This window comes from Zalophus californianus, chromosome 6, assembly GCF_009762305.2.
Source record: "Zalophus californianus isolate mZalCal1 chromosome 6, mZalCal1.pri.v2, whole genome shotgun sequence".
Classification (NCBI taxonomy): Eukaryota; Metazoa; Chordata; class Mammalia; order Carnivora; family Otariidae; genus Zalophus; species Zalophus californianus.
In genome coordinates, this window is record NC_045600.1 from 1,793,049 (window position 1) to 1,811,737 (window position 18,689).

Here is an 18,689-nt window from a genome sequence, read left to right on the forward strand (position 1 = left end):
GTAACACCGCTTCAACCACACGACAGCCCGGGGAAGCTCAACAAGAGCCACCAGCGCCCTGGCCGGGTACTCTGTGTCTCCTCTCCCCAAGGAGGAGGCGGAGAGGCGCCCGCTTCTCCCCACTGGGTTCTCATTTCACAAAGCCTGGACAGAATGGACGAACCTTAACTCCATCACCGGTGCAAACAGCGCGCTGAGGAGAGCCGGGAGGCCGGGAACATGTGGCATCAGAGAGGTCTCTCTCAGCAGCATGGTGGACCCTGTTGGACAGTCAACAAAAGCGACATCAGGCACGGACTTCCCTCTGCAGAATATTGCGCCCCCAGGGCACACTCTTCATCCCCTCCTCCACGGAGTCCGTCCCTGTGGGCACGGCCCCACAGCCAAGGGCCCCCTGGAGGCCGATCTCATGGCACCCTGCAGCATCCGCCTGGCCAGCATGCTGCAGCCTGCGTCCTGTCGGGGACAACGTTCGTGTGGTTACTCTTCTCTTCCCTTCCATCAGGCTTTTGGGTTCGTCCCAGGGCCAAGAACCTGGGTTTGTTCTACCTGGTAGACAAGCATGATGGAATGAATGATCGATCAAGAAATCAATACCCACACCCTTGTACAAAAGGAAAGGTGATGTGCTCCATTTCTTAAACTTCTATCAGCCAATGCACTCAGAAAACAGCCTGAAAATAGAGCACAGGCACATAAATTTGCTGATTATAGGGTAAATCATTCTCGTAACAGAGGGAGGGAACACAGCCCCTGACTCACCAGTCGCATTGACGGAAAGGGAAGCTGCGACCAGCATCTTCTGGTGAAGGTCCTCGGGGGCATCGCTGATGATGACAGAGTTGATGCTTTCCTTCTCGATCCAAACACATCTGAAAGGGGCACCATCAGGAGACAGAGGCTGGTCCACCCGCCAGGCAATGTGCTGTGCCCAACCCCCCAGCTAACACATGTCAAAGACACAAACAGGCAAGTGCAGCACTCAACAGGTGAGAGCCGTTTAACACCCAAGTGTCCTTCACGCCTCCTCCTCTTCATCCAGCACCACCACCCCCTCCGCCCTCATCTCCCTCCCACCCCTGGACCTTGAGCACCACACCACCCACACGCTGACAACACCCCCTAGGCTCCCGGCCACCCGCCCCCCTCTGGCACTGCACAGCAGAGGCCCCGCCGCCACCCAGGAAGGGCATCCTCCACTCTTCCCTTTCCCACATCACAGAGTCTAATCACACGTCAGGCTGCTGATTCCACGCCCGAAGCTCCCATAAAGCAGTGTGTCTCTGCACCTCCTGCCCTGGACTCAGCGTGGTCCACGACATACCCACCCGGATTACAGCAGTGACCAGCCTCAGAAGTACGCTCCTACCCGAGGATCCTTCTACTCCCAAATCCAATGCATTCTTCACACTGGGCTCCACATGCCTTAAGGGGCCTACAGACCACCTACAAATCTTATGAAAATGCAGGCTCTATGCAAAAGAGGCCTGAGCTCTGCATTTCTGACAGGCTTCAAGAGATGCCTATCCTAGAGGGTTTGCCTCGTAGCCGAAGGCAGTGTTTAAAATACACATAAGGCTCTCCAACTGTCTTCAGATGAAGTCTGGATCTTGCTTACGAAGCTCGTCCCCATCTGCCACAGCTCTGCAGCCCTTCTGCTTCCCACCCACTCTCCAACCTCACTACGCTCATTCTGAAGTGCAAAGTCAAACTGAGGCCAAAGCCCACGCTGGGTAACGCCCTCCAGCTCGCCTTCACCTCCCCACTCACTGACTGGAAACCTCCATGGCCTTTCACGGCCTGAGTGCATTCAGGGGGCCCTTGAGATGCTTTTATAATGTTCTACAGCCCCTTTCATAATGTTCAAGAGCCTCAACAACCCTTCTTCTGAGGACCCATTTTCCCTTGCATACCATCCCCACCACACAATTTTAGGGATCACACAGTATATTTTGTTCACTGTCATTCCCCTCAAGCCATACACTGTTCCCAGAACACAGCAGGCATTCACAGGTTTGCTGAATGAAAAACAATTATAATAAGAACAGAAAAAATGAGGCCCTTGTTAGAAGATACTCAAGAATGTCTTACTTTCGAATAAGAGAGAAAGAATATCTTGGATTTGGAGCTAGGAGAGGAATGAGAAGGAGCTGGAAAAGGGAAGGTTTCCACAGTTTAAAGAAAGATTAGTTTCTGTTAAGCTCTGTAAATAGAGGAGCAGAGGAAAAGGAAATCCATGGGGAACCTAAGTTAATCACACCTGAACTTGGATATTCTGGTCAAACTATGACACTTCAGTTCATAAGGGTTAAAAGGCCCATGAAGTATCACCTGTCAATAAAAAAACATGCAAAATGTTACCAATAGGCAAGTTATCATTTAACATAAGTTTTAAAAATCCAAAAGTTAGCTCACGTTTTGAAAAAGAAAACAGAGCTACACCTTAGTTATAACGTCTCCAAGATGCAGTGGGGAAAAAAATGTCTTATGGTGCTTTTCTGGGATGCAGTGATTCTTTCAGTGGTTTCTCTAACATTCCTCGATATACTTAAGGAAGAGTTTGGCCAAACAAGGAAAATACTGCCAAACACTTCAGTAGAAGCATTATCCTTTTCAATGTATAGGACTAATCTGACTGAGTAGGGAGCACTGAGAGCACAGGGCCAGGGGCTGGGGTGGCGAGAGGGGAGCCCCAGAGCAGGGGGAGGAGGGTGTGCGGCCGCCTCTTCTTGGAAACAGGCAGGGGCAATGACTCTAGTGCCCGCTGGGGCTCGGCCACCTCCCTGGCTGGGGCACCTCCACGGTGGGCCTGGTTCTCCACAGTCCACACACTGCTTCCTCCAACTGGGTAAACAAGCACAGGTCGCCTTTGGAAAGGCTGGTTTAAACAAAAGAACTTGTCTAAGTGTTTCTCTACACTAAACCCCAGGTTTTTCCCTAAGATAGGCACCATTGTGAAAAAAGTACCAACATCGAAAACCAGGAAAGAAAAGCACACCATGACTACTAGTTATGACTCAGCATATAAATATAAAATGTCTTTAAGTTTTAAATTGTATTCTAAAGCAACAACTATAAATTACCTTGCAGTTGGGGGCACCCAGTTTATTAGAAGAAAAGCTCTCTAACAAAACCCGGATCAGGTACTTTTCATCATCCTTCACAGGAGACGATGTAGACAATTCTGCCATGCTTTCTACGGACTTGGAGAAGAGACCCTTGAGAGCTTCATGGCTTTGCTGAGCAGAATAAACAAAGTTCATTTTGCTAAAAGGAAAAACTGTATTAAAAGTACTTTATTCCAAACTAATCAAAGTATTTCACAGGCATGACCTTATTCTTAGCTGATTACTAGGTCACTAAGGTCAGGAGAAAATTTTAGCAAGTAAGCACATTTTAAGATTCAAACAAAAGAAGTAAGACAGGATTCATTGAAGGCTCAGTTCACCAGGAACACCTGGGTGGTTCAGTCGGTAAAGCGTCTGCCTTCGGCTTAGGTCAGGATCCCAGGGGCCTGGGATCAAGTCCAGCATCAGGCTCCTCGCCCCTCAGGGAGTCTACTTCTCTCTCTGCTTCTGTCCCTCCCCCCTGGCTTGTGTGCTCTCTCTTGCTCAAATAAATTAAAAAACAGGCTCAATTCATCAGTCTTTCAGTCATCAGAAAACTGAAGAGAGTGAAAAACAGCTCTTAAAAGAACTTCCTGTACACAAAACTTCTGCTCCACACCAGGAACACTCCCAGAATCTCGAAAGGGTTTCTCACACATGGAAATACAAAGTCCAGCCAGCTCTCTGGCTACTGTTCTGTTGCCCGTTTTCCCTTTCCTTAATCCCAGCCCCCCCCCCCCAACCATTGTCAGCAGAAATTACAGAAGGAAAATAAATGGCCTTCAACATCTGACTCAAAGGTGACATCTCTGAAACCTTCAAAGGAAAATAGCTTCAGAACCAATTTTGAAAGAAATGGCTGAAAATCATTTTGAAATATCAAAATACTTGAAACAAATACCTTATTAATTGCTTTCATTAGGGAGCTAAATCTTGGAATCCATTACAGAAAAAACAACTCCCCAAATAAAGAACATTTTTACATCTAATTTTCATTCTAAGAAGAAAAAAATAGCCTAATAAAAGGAAGCTAACAAAAGTAACACCCAGTCACCATAATTTAGCGTCAAAGAAACCTAGAAGGCATTTAAAATGTACACTATCTAGGGGCGCCTGGGTAGCTCAGTCGTTAAGCATCTGCCTTCAGCTCAGGTCATGATCCCAGAGTCCTGGGATCGAGCCCCGCATCGGGCTCCCTGCTCCGCGGGAAGCCTGCTTCTCCCTCTGCCACTCCCCCTGCTTGTGTTCCCTCTCTCGCTGTCTCTCTGTCAAATAAAATAAAATCTTAAAAAAAAAAATTAAAAAAAAACCACTAGCTATTCATCCATCAGCACCCTAAGAGAGGAAAATGGCGCCCCCACTTCTCCACTGCCCCCCCCACAAACGCACGCACGCACACGTGCACCAGCCACATGCACTCCCACAACGAGGATGAACATGCGTACCTTGGACTCATAGGGCTCCTCCGCGAGCTCAGCGTAGCCCTCCTTGATGAGGACGTCTCTTACGCTGACAGCGTCCTGGGCCCCCGAGCAGCGGTACACGTCCACGTGCAGGACACTGTGCACAACGGAGAAGACCCTGACAAGGAGCGCGCAGCCGCTCACCAGGGAGGCAAACCGCTGGCTGGCCCCACTGCTCCAGGGCTCACCACACACGAGAGACTTTGCGGAGGGGCGCATCTTGCAAATCTTAAATTCCAATGCCTACAGGACAGAAAAGCATGGCTGAACCAACTTTATAAATGAGTGAAACTCACCCCACATACTGCTGAAACGTGGCCCTCAACATGGATCTTCACCAACATTCTCATAAAAGTCCTACTAAAAACAATTTGGGTCCATTAGCAGATGAGTGGAGGAGGAAGATGCGGTGTAGACATATAATGGAATGTTACTCAGCCATCAAAAAGGATGTGATCTTCCATTTGCAACAAAATGAATGGAGCTAGAGAATATTAGGCTAAGCGAAATAAGTCAGAGCGAGAAAGACAGATGTCATATGATTTCCCTTATATGTGGAATCTAAAAACAAAAGAAACAAACAGAAAGCAGAGACAGACCAAAATACAAAGTGGGCTGCCAGAGGGGCGGGGGATGGAGGGCGCGCACAACGGGGAAGAGGTGTAGGGAGTGGAGCGGACGGGTCATAGGAACAAGAGATGACAGCATGAGGAGCACGGGCAGGGGCGTCGCACTCGCGTCGTACGGCCACAGACGGCGGCTGCAAGTGTGCGAGCACAGCACGAGTTTCAGAGCTGGGACTCACCGTGTGGTACATCTGAAACCAACGCCGTATTTTGTGTCAACGACAATAAATAAGTAAATGATTATATATAGTTTTTAAAAAGTGGGGGGTATTTCACAAAGTGAGGATTTCATAGGTAAAGATACTGGATGTTGCTTTTCAACCCAAACAGAAGTTTGGACTGCCTTCTGAACGGTTTCTGTACCAACAGAGGGCACGCGGGTACATCTAGCCCACCCAAGTTCTAGCGGTCTACAACACAACCAAAAACCTCAGAGAAAGTATTTGAAATTAAATTATTTCAATTAAACAGCTCCGTTTTTGCTAAGTGTGAAACCACTCTCCATATATTTTAACTCACTCCACAAACAACACTGACAAAAATATCTGTGGCAATACATTTTTTGAAAAAAGCAGAGATCAAATTTGGCCTGTATGACCAAGCAAGTCCCTTCCCACTCTGGGACTTGGCCCCTATCTGTGGGCTGAGAGTAGACCGTGTGACCTCGAGAATCCTTTCTAGCTTACACATTCACACCCAGTGGCTTCTCTACCTTACCTGAAATGGGAGCTCAAGAAGGTGACAGGGAATCTCCATTAAAAGATCCAGATCTACATGAGATCTATTACCATAGTCTACAAAGAACACCTAGAGAACGGGGAAAGGACACACTTTAATATGGGGTCAGACACCACACGCCACCTGACCAGTGGCCACACAAGGATCTACTCTAGCTCCAGAATCTGGCAGTCTTATGACAGGAGCTAAAATCCACATAGCACTGAGGGAAATAACTTTTTATGAGGCTACTTTTCTAACTGAAATGATTTTATATTTAATTTCCACTTAAAATTAGAAAAGGTTTTCTGTAAACTGCTACAAGTTTGTCTCATTTCCCTTTCAGTGATTACAGAAAAACACATACCTCGGCAGAGTTCCCAGACACATAAAGGATTTGGGCTCTGAAGTATCTTTCTTTATCAAAATCAGCAAAGGGAGCCAGACAGACCAAGTCTGGATGTGGGTGGACGGGCAAGGGCACCAATTTCAGTTGGTTTATTTCAGCGGTAAGCTTTTTCAGAATCCTGGTGTTTTTTTCATCAATCCTATATCCCCAAAAGTGTCCCACCTCAACGACCTAAAAAAGAAGAAAAAGGAGCAGAGATGGAATCTAGAAAGGATTTCTATGTCAAGGTAATCATAAGCTCACACCACAGGGCTGACTCTCATACTACACTTCACAAGCTGGATTCCCCTGGAACTTAAGTAATTCTACAGGCTTTGAATAGGTGCTTACGAACAAGAGGGCTCCCTGGTCACCTGCAGTGAGGACACGTGTGTCCCAGACCCCTCTCTCAGAGGTGTGAGACTTGCCAGCACACAAAACATGAAAGGCTCTGAGAGGGCACAGAAGGCCAGACTGTTTTATTTGAGATGGGCTCCAGGCAGTACGCCCAGCCCACAGAGTGCAGGCACACCCAAGGGCAGCGAGGGCAGGTGTGCTGTGAACGCAGCCCCTGAAAGGTCAGTGACAAGTGGGAGAAGGAGGAGCGGGTGTTCCTTGGAGAAGGGCCTCCCTGAGCACCTCCTGCCCATGCTGCCAGGCACAGACCCACACCGGCTGCAGTTTCCCCGTCGGCCTGGAGCCCAGGCTTGTGTGTGAAGTCTCCTGGTGAGTGTAGTCACAGATTTACCAGGAAGTGGTACGTATTTCCCGCTGACAGTTTATTTGAAGAAGTAACAACCACACCTTAGAGAGTGCCAACGCCAGCTTTCCTGCCATAACTGAGTTACACAGCCGTGCGCCACTACGCCAACTAGAATGCTCACGTCTATCACACCGCCAAAATTAGTGTTTGAGCATCTTAGACGGTACCTAACATTTTAAAAATCACTCTGATTCTAGAATGAGTATTTGTTTCATTCTGTGTTGTAGCCACATTTCTATTTAACAAGTACAGTAACTCAAACCCACCTGCATTTACTTGATCACTAAGGTGCACAGGCTGTGCGTGCGTGTGCGCGTGTGTGTACGTGTGCTATTTCACGTCTACAACATGACAATTCCAGGTGAAGACGACAGAAAACTTCTAATGATTCAAGCACAACATCTCACCTCTGTGACATCAATTGTTAAGAGGAGATCTGTGATTGTCCGCGATCTGTCGAACGTGTTAAATGAGACTTGCATAGGATCTACTGTCTGCTTCTGGAAGTCCACATTTACCCTATGTAACGTGATTTAAAAAAATAAAAGTAAAAGTCAGGTATTGCAAAGAAAACGTACTTCCGTATGTGAAGTTACTGCCCCAACTATTCCAGTGCTTATACAAGAAAAGAACATTTTAATAAAACACCTAACCTGGAGATGACAAATTTGGTTTCATCTCAAATTTGAGTTTCCGGCAGCTTCCTGAGCTGCCCTGGAGGTCCGTGCAACCCAAGAGTTACACACTACCCTTCAACAATAGATTCTAAAGATCAAGACTCTTACAGAAGATCGACGTTTAAGGGAACACATTCTAAATCTAAGACCTGCAATGTTTCCTAATTTCTGGTTTCAGAGGTGACTCTGACCTTTCCGAAAGTACCAGAATCCATGCCCTGTTCAATGCCGTTAGAAAAGACATACATGATTTTCTGATAAACCAAGGAGTTATCATTCATCCCTTAGGACAGTAAGAGAGTAAATGCTGAAGTTCGAGAATGTGAAATACAAATTTGATAAAAACAAAATGTCCCTTTCCTAATGCTTTTATTCTAAGATGAAGAAAAATTATACAAGGGATCCTGACCCAACCCTCTCAACTTTCAGACCCATTTCTGAAGAGTGACTCAGGCAAAGGTACCAGAAGAAAAGGTCCTCCCTGTGTTACAGACCTAACCCGCTGCACCCCCCGAGTCTCAGAATCTAAACCTCCCCCACGGGATGAGATTCAGTGGGACATATCTCCCTTTCTCACCAATTCCCCCAAATTCCTGTCAAGTTCCTCATAAAATTAAAAAGGTCACAAATAAGAAAGGATGACTGAGAATTCTTACACACGGTACTCAAAAAGTGTGACCAAAAGGCAAAGGAATCCTTCATAAATTCTGAAGGGTGATTTAATTTGGCCCAAGAAAAAAAAATCCACATGCCCGATGACAGCTGCCAAGTGGCGAGTGCCACCACGCGGGGCCACCCACACGGGCAACCCAGCCTTCCTGTTCCTCCACGAGGGAGGGGCAGCTTGTGCTGGCCAGCCCCCAGGTGCTCCCGGCTGCATCTCTGTTCTGTCCTACCATCTGCTCTGCTGAGGACAGAGAATATGCCCCTGTGCTTAAACAAAAGAAATGAGGAGCTCCTATTAGGTCTCATCCCTTCTATTTAACCTGAGAATTACTTTCATGATTCCACTCAATCTTCTCAACAATCTTGTACAATAGGTACCATATCAATTAAACAGACACAACTCAAGCAGAAAAAAAATTGTTTAATGGCCAAAAGCCTTGAATAGAGATTTCTCTGAAGAAGATACACAAAAGGCAAACAGGCACATGAAAAGATACTCAATATCACTAGTCATCCAGAGCCTTTAGCCACCTTTTGTCAACTTAGGTGTCCAGCCAGCCAGCCATCACCCATTCTACCTCAGAAAGGTATCTGCATCCCCGTGTTCACAGCAGCACTACATACAACAGACAAGACATGGAAACAAACTGCGTGCCCCGCACTGGATGAATGGATGAGGAAGTTGTGGTAGACAGATGTGGTGCGATAGTATTCAGCCATAAGAAAAACAAGGAAATGCTACCATCCACGACAACATGGATAGCTCTCGAAGGCAATATGCCGAGTGAAATAAGTCAGACAAACCCTGTGTGGTCTCACTTACATGTAGAATCTTTTTTTTTTTAAGAGTCTATTTAAAAAGAGCTCAGACTCAAGGTACCAGAGACGGAGGGAAGGAGAGGGAGGAGCAGGAGGAAGGCGGTTCAAAGCTGCAGCTCCGCGCTGGGTGGGTCCTAGGGACAGAGCGTGCCGCACGGCCCAGACCGCCAACACTACCGTAAGCAGCTCCGCGCTGGGTCCTAGGGACAGAGCGTGCCGCATGGCCCCAACCGCCAACACTACCGTAAGATGTACAGGAAAGTCATTAGGAGGACAGACCCTAAGAGTCCTCATCACAAGGAGAAATCTTTGTGTTAGCTGAATGTCCTGTGGTAGTCACTTCACAGTGTAAGGAACGCAACTGTCATGCTGAACGCCTTCAACGTGCACAGCGATGGATGGCAATTATTTTGCCATAAAACCGGAAAAAAACAAACAGATGAAAAAAGCACCAAGGTTCAGAGAGGTCAAGTAATGTGCCCAAGTACACACAGCCAGGAGATGAGGAAACCAGGACTCTGGCTGCAAGGTTCATTTAAATGCAGCCTCTGAAACTGCGAAAGCAGGTGGACAGAGGCCTGCCCGGCTGCCTTCTGAAATACCTGGTGCTCCTGAGCTTTGAGACAGCCCCTCCTTGCACCTTCCCTTCAATCTCCTCTGCAGAGTGGACGTTCAGTTCAAGGGAGACTTTCAGCTGAGACATCTTAATTGCCATATACACTGCAGGAAGAGTTTTAAACCTCTCTGTTGGATTACGTGAAAACTCCACAAAGGCTCTGCTCCACAAATGGAAAGAAAAAATTAGTTTATCAGGCATCTGGAAAAAAAAGAACTAAGTGTGTATTAATTTCTCTCAAGATTAGACGGAGATGTTCAGCTCCATCTCCCCTTGAAATACCAGTAACTCTTCATTTTATAATTAACCAAGAAGTGTTTCCTTAAATGAAAATTATTTACTTAAGAGAAATAAAAATTACAATGATGTACCATTAAAGTAAAACCACATATCAACCACCTTATAGATGATGCAGATAATGAAGAATAAACACCAAACACTAATGACATTTTTCAGCTACAGAATCTTAATTCTCAAAATGAACACAGAATGACAACTTTTTGAGTTCTGGGGGGGTTTTCTACTTTACTGTAAAATAAAACACAGATAAGATAAAATCACACAAATGAGTTAGGTCAGTGATCTTTGTGGTCTCCCTCCACAAACACCATCGAGTTTACCACCCAGTCATGCTGACAGACAGCCCACTCTACCCCCCCCCCATCTCTGGGCACCCCTCCCATCCCTTTCTCTGGGGAATGGGAACCAAGCATGCACTAAGGCTGTCTGCCGGGCATTTCCTGGTATAAAGAAATAAAGCTTCAAGTTCACATTTGCTTGTACATGAATGCCCCTGGGCCAAAACATCATACTCATGCAAACAGACCTATGACCCCTGCAAGTACTGTCATGGAAATGTGCAACCTGAGCCCTGGAAAGGACATAGCCTTGAACAGTGTCAAGCAGGTAAGAGAGTTAAGCCTCTAACTTGGCTGGCCTACTCAGTGTGCATCCCTGCACCTAGCCTCTCTGCAAGCTGCATTTGCTGTCCTTGGACAGCTGGCTCTCCTCTGCCCTCCTCACCCACCTCCTGGTGGACTCACTGCTGAGCACACGCACCTTCCCCCTGGCCTGTGCTCACTTCGCTGACCCCTTGTCCTGTCATCCTTCTCTAGAGGGCTCCAGAGTCCCTCCCTCAGAGGCAGTTTCTTTCACACTTGACACCACACTTCCACGATGCTCACCGTGCAGCAGGGTTCTGAAGTCCCACCTGTGGGACCCCCCCCCCCGACCCTCCTCCCACCAGGAGTCAGCTCCTCACAGCCCCTCTCTGGTCAGTGCTGTCTCAAAGACCTGCCCTCCTGGGCCCGCCTCTCTTCTCTGTCCTGCACATGCGATCAACAGCCAAACCCAAGAGAGCTTCTGTCCCACCTGAAGCCTCCTTTGTTTCAAATGTTACCTCTGGTTTAGGTAACTACAAAAGGCCCCTCTCTCGTCATTCCCTGACCAAGTCCTACAAAACAGTGCAGCTCAGAACACTCAGGGGTCTCCACACGCCCATCTATCATGCCCATCCTGATCAGGCAGCCACAAAGGACCATCCAGAGCACAGCATCTGGCCTCCCACCACACAAACCTGACACAAAGCAAGCGGCTGGCACACACCCCACACTCTCCAAAGTCCCAACTGGGCTCACGCTGGGCTCCTACTGTATCAGCACCACATCCTGCCCCACCAGCCACCTCCACCGTCCACCTCACATACCTCCTCAGTTAGTCCCAAGTGAACTGCTCCTGAGGCCCAGAAAGAATGTCTTCTGACCACCTGGGCCTCTCCCACGACATTTCACAACAGGCAGATGTCTACAGAACCCCACAACTAGGTCGAAAGCTTCATATGGGAGGAAAAGATGCACCTATGTACTTACTACCTGTGCTCGGATGCCCTTCACACCTGACACAGGTTCCTCCCCAAAGTGGGCCCTGCATGATCCCAGAAGGAATATAGCCTGTACTCTGTCAAATAGTGATTCCTGTCATTCTTTGCCCTTAAACACCTGAAGCACAAGAACTGCTCCTGGTATAACCAGAAGAACAGTTACTTCTCCAAGTAACTGACGTGACATTGCTATGGTGACTAAAAAGCCAGAAATACAAGGAACCACACAAAATAGGATTAAAACACCTTTAACAAAGGCTCAGACAGGAAGAAAATGAAACAAACACAGAACTCGGCCCAGTGAAGAAGATCAGTGAGAGCCCAGACTGCAGGCCACTCAACCCATCAAAGAACGCCCACCCATAAGTGGAACCTCAGCCCAGGCAAATGGACTTCCGTATTCAAGAAAGAGAACTTCACTGTGTGATTCCAGTTTTAAAGAAGTGATTCTGTAAATGTGATCAAGAATTTCACTGTAATTTGTATTAGGATATTTGAAAAACCTTGAGACATTTTAAGCTTAATTAGTTAAAACTGTAACGGTTGTTAAAAGAACTTAGAAAGACTTTGTTAGTGTTATGAATTTGCCACGTGAGCACAAGCACAGGCCAGGGAAAAGGTGCACGTGCTTACATGCTTACAAACAAAATCAATATATTAATCATAGGAACAGAACTTAAAATGTTTGAGGGAACTAATCCAAATGGAAAAGGGACTGAATGTGCTCAACTTGAGTTACTGGACATCAGTCAAAGAAAGAATTGGGAGTGTTTCTTGCTCACTAGATTTTACCAAGTTTTATAAATGAAACACAATTTACAGAACACCAGGAAAAAATATCTAATTTTAAAACTAAAATTCAATTTAAAAATGTAAATAGGGATGATGAGCAAGATGGCGGAGGAGTCAGAGACCTAAATTTCACCTGGTCCCAGGAATTCAGCTAGATGGTTAAAACTGTAAATAGTGTTTTCTGCACAACAGTCCCTCTTAGAAACAAAAACTCAAAGTGATACTTCAAACATGCCATCTTGTTTCCTTTATCTGCAACTAAAATATGGTGCAATACAACTGAGTTTTCGCATTAGTTGTCTTCCAAAAATATTTAGAACATATGTATGTTCTAAATAACTACAAGCAGATAAACCCTACTCTGGGGCCTCTTTGTGGCCCTACTAGGGACACCCTGTGAAAACCTAGGGATAGGCGCATGCTCCAAGCACCCGCCACAGCACCCACAGCACCACAGAGCCTTCTAGTTATCAGACCACCAAGCTCGCAGCTTAGCACCTTTAGGAGCTCACATGGTTGACAAAGAAGATAAATCACTAATGATAACAAGATAAACCAAAGCTCTGTTCCAAGGTGATGCTGAGCAGCCCAAATAGAGGCCCATTTCCACATGCACTCAGTTTTAAGAATTAGTTCCCACAAACACTGAACACGTGATGGCTCTTTCATAATTGCAGTTGTTACAAAAATACATGACTTACTTTGCACCATCAAATACAATGGATTTGACTTGACCACACTGTCGAAAGAGAGACTGTAGCTGTTTATAGTAGAGAAATCCATAGGGAGGAATGTGTTTCAACTGTAACACACAAGGCAGTGTTCATCAGAGTAGATGTCAGAGCTAACGAAACAGTTACAACGCCCATAAGCTAAAGTGCTGCACATTATTTATTTCACAAAAACAAAATTCACTGTCTTTAACCATGATATGCACACTCTATGGTTAGGCCTATTTAACGACTGATGACTTTTACATTACATGTAAATTTTAATTACAAATATACGTTAAATAAAAAATAATTCTTTCTCTGTTAAAATAATCCAAAATGTAACAAAAAAATAAGAGTTGTGTTTTATTTTACCTTCAAGTAATCAAGCTGACTAAATGCATCTCTTTAAAAGACCCTTTTCTACGTAAGGAATAATGGGAACTATGGGGGCAGGGATGCACAGCACAGCACAGGGACGGGGGGGGGGGGGGAGGGGCACTCCCACCGCCACAGCCCAAAGTAAAGCACGCTGAGCTGCTGCGGACCTCTCCCAGCCGCGAGTGCTCACTTTCCCTCTTCGGTCCCGGTGATGCCTGTTCCAGGCTCTGGCTCTGGCAGGAAACCTGAGGCCCTGGCCCCTTGCCACCAAAGTCCTGCTTGTCTCAGGACGCACCCTGGCCCCATGAGAGAGGCAGTGGGTGGGCGTGAACACCTGGGCCCTGAGCTGTCTTGTCAAGCCTCCTGAGGCAAAGTACGGAGTCACACTAGGACTCAACCACGCCATGAAGTAAGGCTGATGGTAAATCTCCGCCTCAAGGGGTCAATGTGAGGCTCAGAGAAGCATGAATACAAAGTATGTCATAAAGGGCCTCTCAGGCAAGTGCAGGGTCAATACTAACTATCACTGGGTTTTTACAACACACACAGAAGACAAATTTTTGGCCCCCAGAGTGCATGGCGAACAGGCTGCCTCATGGATTGAGGAGGCAAGCACAGCTCCGTGTCTGAGGAGACTCCTATAAGATCCTTCTCCAAGGGCACAGGTGAGGGGAGAATACCATGAAGGGATTCAAGGAAGCCAACCAAAAGAGCCTAGTCCACCCTGAAGAGCCACGGAAGCAGAGCCACCAGCAGTGATAAAAGGCTAGTGACCACCTTTTAAATTAAAACCCCTTCCCTAGATATGAAGTGCATCTCAGCAGCCTATCTCCAGCCTGAGCACCAGCAACTTTTAGGCTCTTCAAAGATCTCCACAACACTCTAGCAATCTGCAACCCTCCCTGCCCCGTGCACGATCTCTTCAGTAACTGTGAGGACATTCAAAATAGGGAAAGCTGGCAAGATCGAGCACTTACTATATGCCAGCAAGTTTGGCCAAGTGCTTTACACCCCCCCATTATCAGAGAAACTGATGATGGAACCAAGAAGTCCAATAAAAGTCCAATTCCTGCATGCTTTATTCCAGTTGTGCTTCCTGAGGTTACCATGCGCTCAGGTTTAAACAAATGGTCTACAAATGTTGATCCAATGGTCCATGCCTGTGGCTGATTATCAGATTCACCGAAAACATGCATTATTTAAATGCTCATTTTCAGGCCATTCCTTCTAGTTCAGATTCTGTAGCATGGGGCCCTCAAACATGAATTTTAAAATAAACACTCTCTGGGTGATTCTACTGGAATACATTCAGGTCTGGGCATCACAGTTTAAATCCCAGTATGAAGCTGCCAACCAGTAACATTTTACACTTTGTGTGAAATGAAATCGTTAACTAAGTTAACGATTTCATTTCTTAAACTTATGGAGAAGTGTCTTAAATCCTTCAAAACAGCATACGATCAATCAACATCAGTCATAAATATGTAATTTCTCAAGACTTTCTTTCAAGGCCAGGTCTGCAAAAAAGGAAGCCAGACTGAGGAGCAAATAGATGTGAAAAGGTCAAACAAGCCATAATATTCACTTTAGGGGGGAAAAAATCCACCAGGTCCTTATAAATTGGGAACAATTGGAGGGCTATAACGTTCCGCAGTAGCCACACTGAAATGAAGCTCCTACCACGATGGTTGTCTTTGGGTCTTTGCCAGCCAGCTCCCTCACCGCCATCTCCTCATCAGGCTGTCCGAAAGTGAAGTAATTTGGGTAAAAAGCACCTGCCAATACCACCTGGAAGAGAACTGGATTTTCATGAACTAGCAACATTATTTATCAGTCTGTCTCAACAATACACTATTCTCTTCCCAGAATGATATAACGAACATCTGTAAGGTAAAAGAAAAGTTTATATAAAAATACTAGACCTTCTACCAATCAAGTAGAAAGTCACAATTCTGATGATTTCACCATTACTAACAGAAGCACTCTGGACATGTCCTCCTTCGAAAGAGTTAGAGCCCGTCTCAGAGGGAAATTTAGGAAACAGTGGTAGTTGAGTGAAGGCATGAATGCCTATACACACTGTCCCACCCGCTGTCCGACATACTCACCTCTAGGGGGTCAGGCACCTCCCCAGACTCCAAGAAGCACAGCCAATACGTACTTCTAAATAGCACTCTGCAAAAAGTCCCTTCGTCAATCAAAATACTCCATTGGAAACATACACTCATGGAAGACTCTCCCCGGCCTCAAAGCAATCTGACATCCAGAAAAACTGTTTTCCAGCATCACTTCATTCACAGACATCCACCTACAACCCAATTCTACATGCTGATGTGTACAGATGTAGTCCTTCTCTGAACCCCAAAGTAGAAGCATTGGCCCCTTTGTAGGATACGCTTCCCTCTACACACTCCCTGTAAGGTCCCATCCAACAAGCTAGCCTGGTCATGTCCCCTAAAGTTAGTATTTTCAGTGTAAGGCAATAGCTACATATGTTGAATAATATCAAGAACATTTTTAGTTTCTTAAAAGCAAAAACCCAAGGACCTCTCCTGAAGCAGTAACGAACGATGGCTGGTATGCTACAGAAACATTCCTCTGGAGATTAGCAATGGGGCTGGATGACCAACTCGATGACGTGGAAAACCTGTACTATGCTATCCCCAAAAGCAGTGTGAACATCGTGGGCCTAAAATCTCCTGAGGCACGATTTGTATCAGAAAGAAGGCGTAAGTACTTTCTCAACCACAACACCTAGCAAGGAGAAAGGGTAAGAACAGACGTCCAGGAAACCCCAGCACACCTGCAGGATGAACCGCTGCTTATATATATACTCCTGGTCCATGACAGGCCTCCGAGAATCAACATACATGTTGAACTGGGAGATCCTATTCTTCAATTCTTCATATAACTCAGCCACCTAGGAAAAACACATTGAAATATGATGTCTCAAAGTACTTATGCTACTCAGAATAATGAAAACACTGAAAAATAAGTGTACAATGCACAAAACACTCATACGTCTATGGGATTAAACACTGCATTTATTTTATTTTTTTTTTTAAGATTTTACTTATTTATTTGACAGAGAGAGACACACACAGCAAGAGAGGGAACACAAGCAGGGGGAGCGGGAGAGGGAGAAGCAGACTTCCTGATGCAGGGCTCAATCCCAGGATCCTGGGATCATGACCTGAGCCAAAGGCAGACCCTAACGACTGAGCCACCCAGGCGCCCCTAAACACTGCATTTAAGAGTCATCTTATTAAAGATGAATGAATAAGAAATGGAAAGTATGTTCAATACAACACTAACAGAACATACCAGGACACAGAACCATACGTGCTTCACGATCCTTGTCTGTAAGTGCACAGGCATGCACGCACACGCACACATGCACACAACCACTACAAACATGCACCTACAATGCCTCTGGGCATCGCAAAGCAAGTAACCAGAACCATACCCTCTGCTTTAAGTCCTTTACACGCCTCAAAACCTCCGCATGGATGTGTACTGCTTCTGTGATTAAAAACAAGATGAGAACAGGGGCGCCTGGATGCTCAGTCGGTTAAGTGTCGACTCCTGATTTTGGCTCACATCATGGTCTCAGGGTCGTGAGACGGAGCCCCACAACAGGCTCCACGCTCAGCGCAGAGTCTGCTTAAGATTCTTCCTCTCCCTCTGCTCCTCCCCACTCACTCTCTCTCACACAAATAAATAAAATCTTTAAAAAAGAAACAAACAAACAAAAAAGCTGAGAACAAACAGAGTTGCTGGGGGGACGTGGGTGCAGGATGGGCACTTGTTGCCCTCCACTTAAGGAGGGCACTTGTTGGGATGAGCACCGGGTGTTGTACGTAAGTGATGAATCACTAAATTCTACTCCTGAAACCAGTATTACCCTATATGTTAACTAGAATTTAAATAAAATAAAATAAAATAAAATAAAATAAAATAAAATAAAAAACCCAGGCTCAAGTGACCAATGGTTCAACAGCTGCTCTGAACAAATCACCCCGTTGCAGTAAAAACCATCTCACACAAAACATCAAAGTACGCACACGAGGATACACAACCCCAAATACCTATAAATTGTTCCGAAATTCATTTACCACAAAATTATCTCAATAAACTAAAAAAGTAAAAACAAATAAAAACCACAGGTGTGAACATTAACTGAAAAACAACTAAAAAGAACTGGAAAGACAGAAAAACTTAAAAGCCATGACCTGTGAGGAGGTGGGAAAGCCTGGAACATGGAAGGAGGAGCCAAGCCCACCACCCAAGTCAGCCTACGTACTTCCATGTTCCTGAAACCTTTCTTAAGGCTGTTGTCACATAGGACTTCTCTAGTTAAAAATCAGTTTGAAAGTATGCAAGTCAATTTTTCTGACCAAAATGCAGTAAAATCTAAAATGAACCACAAAGCAAGATATCTAAAAATATTTCTAGAGCACCTGGGTGGCTCAGTCGTTAAGCATCTGCCTTTGGCTCAGGTCATGATCCCAGGGTCCTGGGATCGAGTCCCGCATCGGGCTCCTTGCTCCGCGGGGAGCCTGCTTCTCCCTCTCCTCCCCACTTGTGCTCTATCTCTCAAATAAAATCTAAAAATATATATATATTTTTTAATATTTCTAAGTGAAAATTCAAATATTCTACTTAAAATCTCTTCAGTCAAAAAGGAAACCAACACTAAAAGAGTTAGAAAAGGGGACTAACGATGATCCCTACTTTATCAAAAATCAATGGGATGTGGCCAAATTATGCACAAGAAAATACACAGCTTTAAAAGCTTTTAACTAGGAAAAGTGGAAATATTAATGGATTAAATATTCATCTCAGGAAGACCAAAAAACTAAACCAAGAAACAAAGAACTAAATTAACAGGAAAAAGCAAAAATCAATTAAATCCTCTACCTTTCCCCTTCCCCAAAAAAACCTACACAGTAAGACCAACAAAGCAAACCAAGAGTAAGTCCTCTGAAAGTAAAAGCGGCTAAGCATGCACAAACTGCACAGTGAAGGGTTAAGCCAGCAGGCCTGAGCTGTCCACACATGCACATTCCAAAGCCAGGTCTGGCT

The 18,689-nt window shown here is 45.6% G+C and overlaps 1 protein-coding gene across 3 annotated transcripts in view; it reads right to left on the reverse strand.

Moving 5' to 3' along the window:
* The window catches only part of TDRD9 (tudor domain containing 9), a 115,184-nt gene that overhangs the window by 20,807 nt on the left and 75,688 nt on the right, over nt 1-18,689 (reverse strand). For 2 of the 3 annotated variants that reach the window (XM_035728297.1, XM_035728296.1), the window contains 12 exons: nt 16,408-16,524; nt 15,285-15,392; nt 13,215-13,315; nt 9,829-10,002; nt 7,472-7,583; nt 6,281-6,493; nt 5,914-6,003; nt 4,553-4,813; nt 3,084-3,239; nt 2,261-2,331; nt 763-872; nt 164-260 (listed from right to left, as the gene is read on the reverse strand). In XM_035728297.1, the coding sequence (XP_035584190.1) occupies nt 164-260; nt 763-872; nt 2,261-2,331; nt 3,084-3,239; nt 4,553-4,813; nt 5,914-6,003; nt 6,281-6,493; nt 7,472-7,583; nt 9,829-10,002; nt 13,215-13,315; nt 15,285-15,392; nt 16,408-16,524 (1,610 nt within the window). The remainder of the gene's footprint in view (nt 1-163; nt 261-762; nt 873-2,260; nt 2,332-3,083; nt 3,240-4,552; nt 4,814-5,913; nt 6,004-6,280; nt 6,494-7,471; nt 7,584-9,828; nt 10,003-13,214; nt 13,316-15,284; nt 15,393-16,407; nt 16,525-18,689) is intronic. The other variant, XM_035728298.1, reaches the window with a different exon arrangement.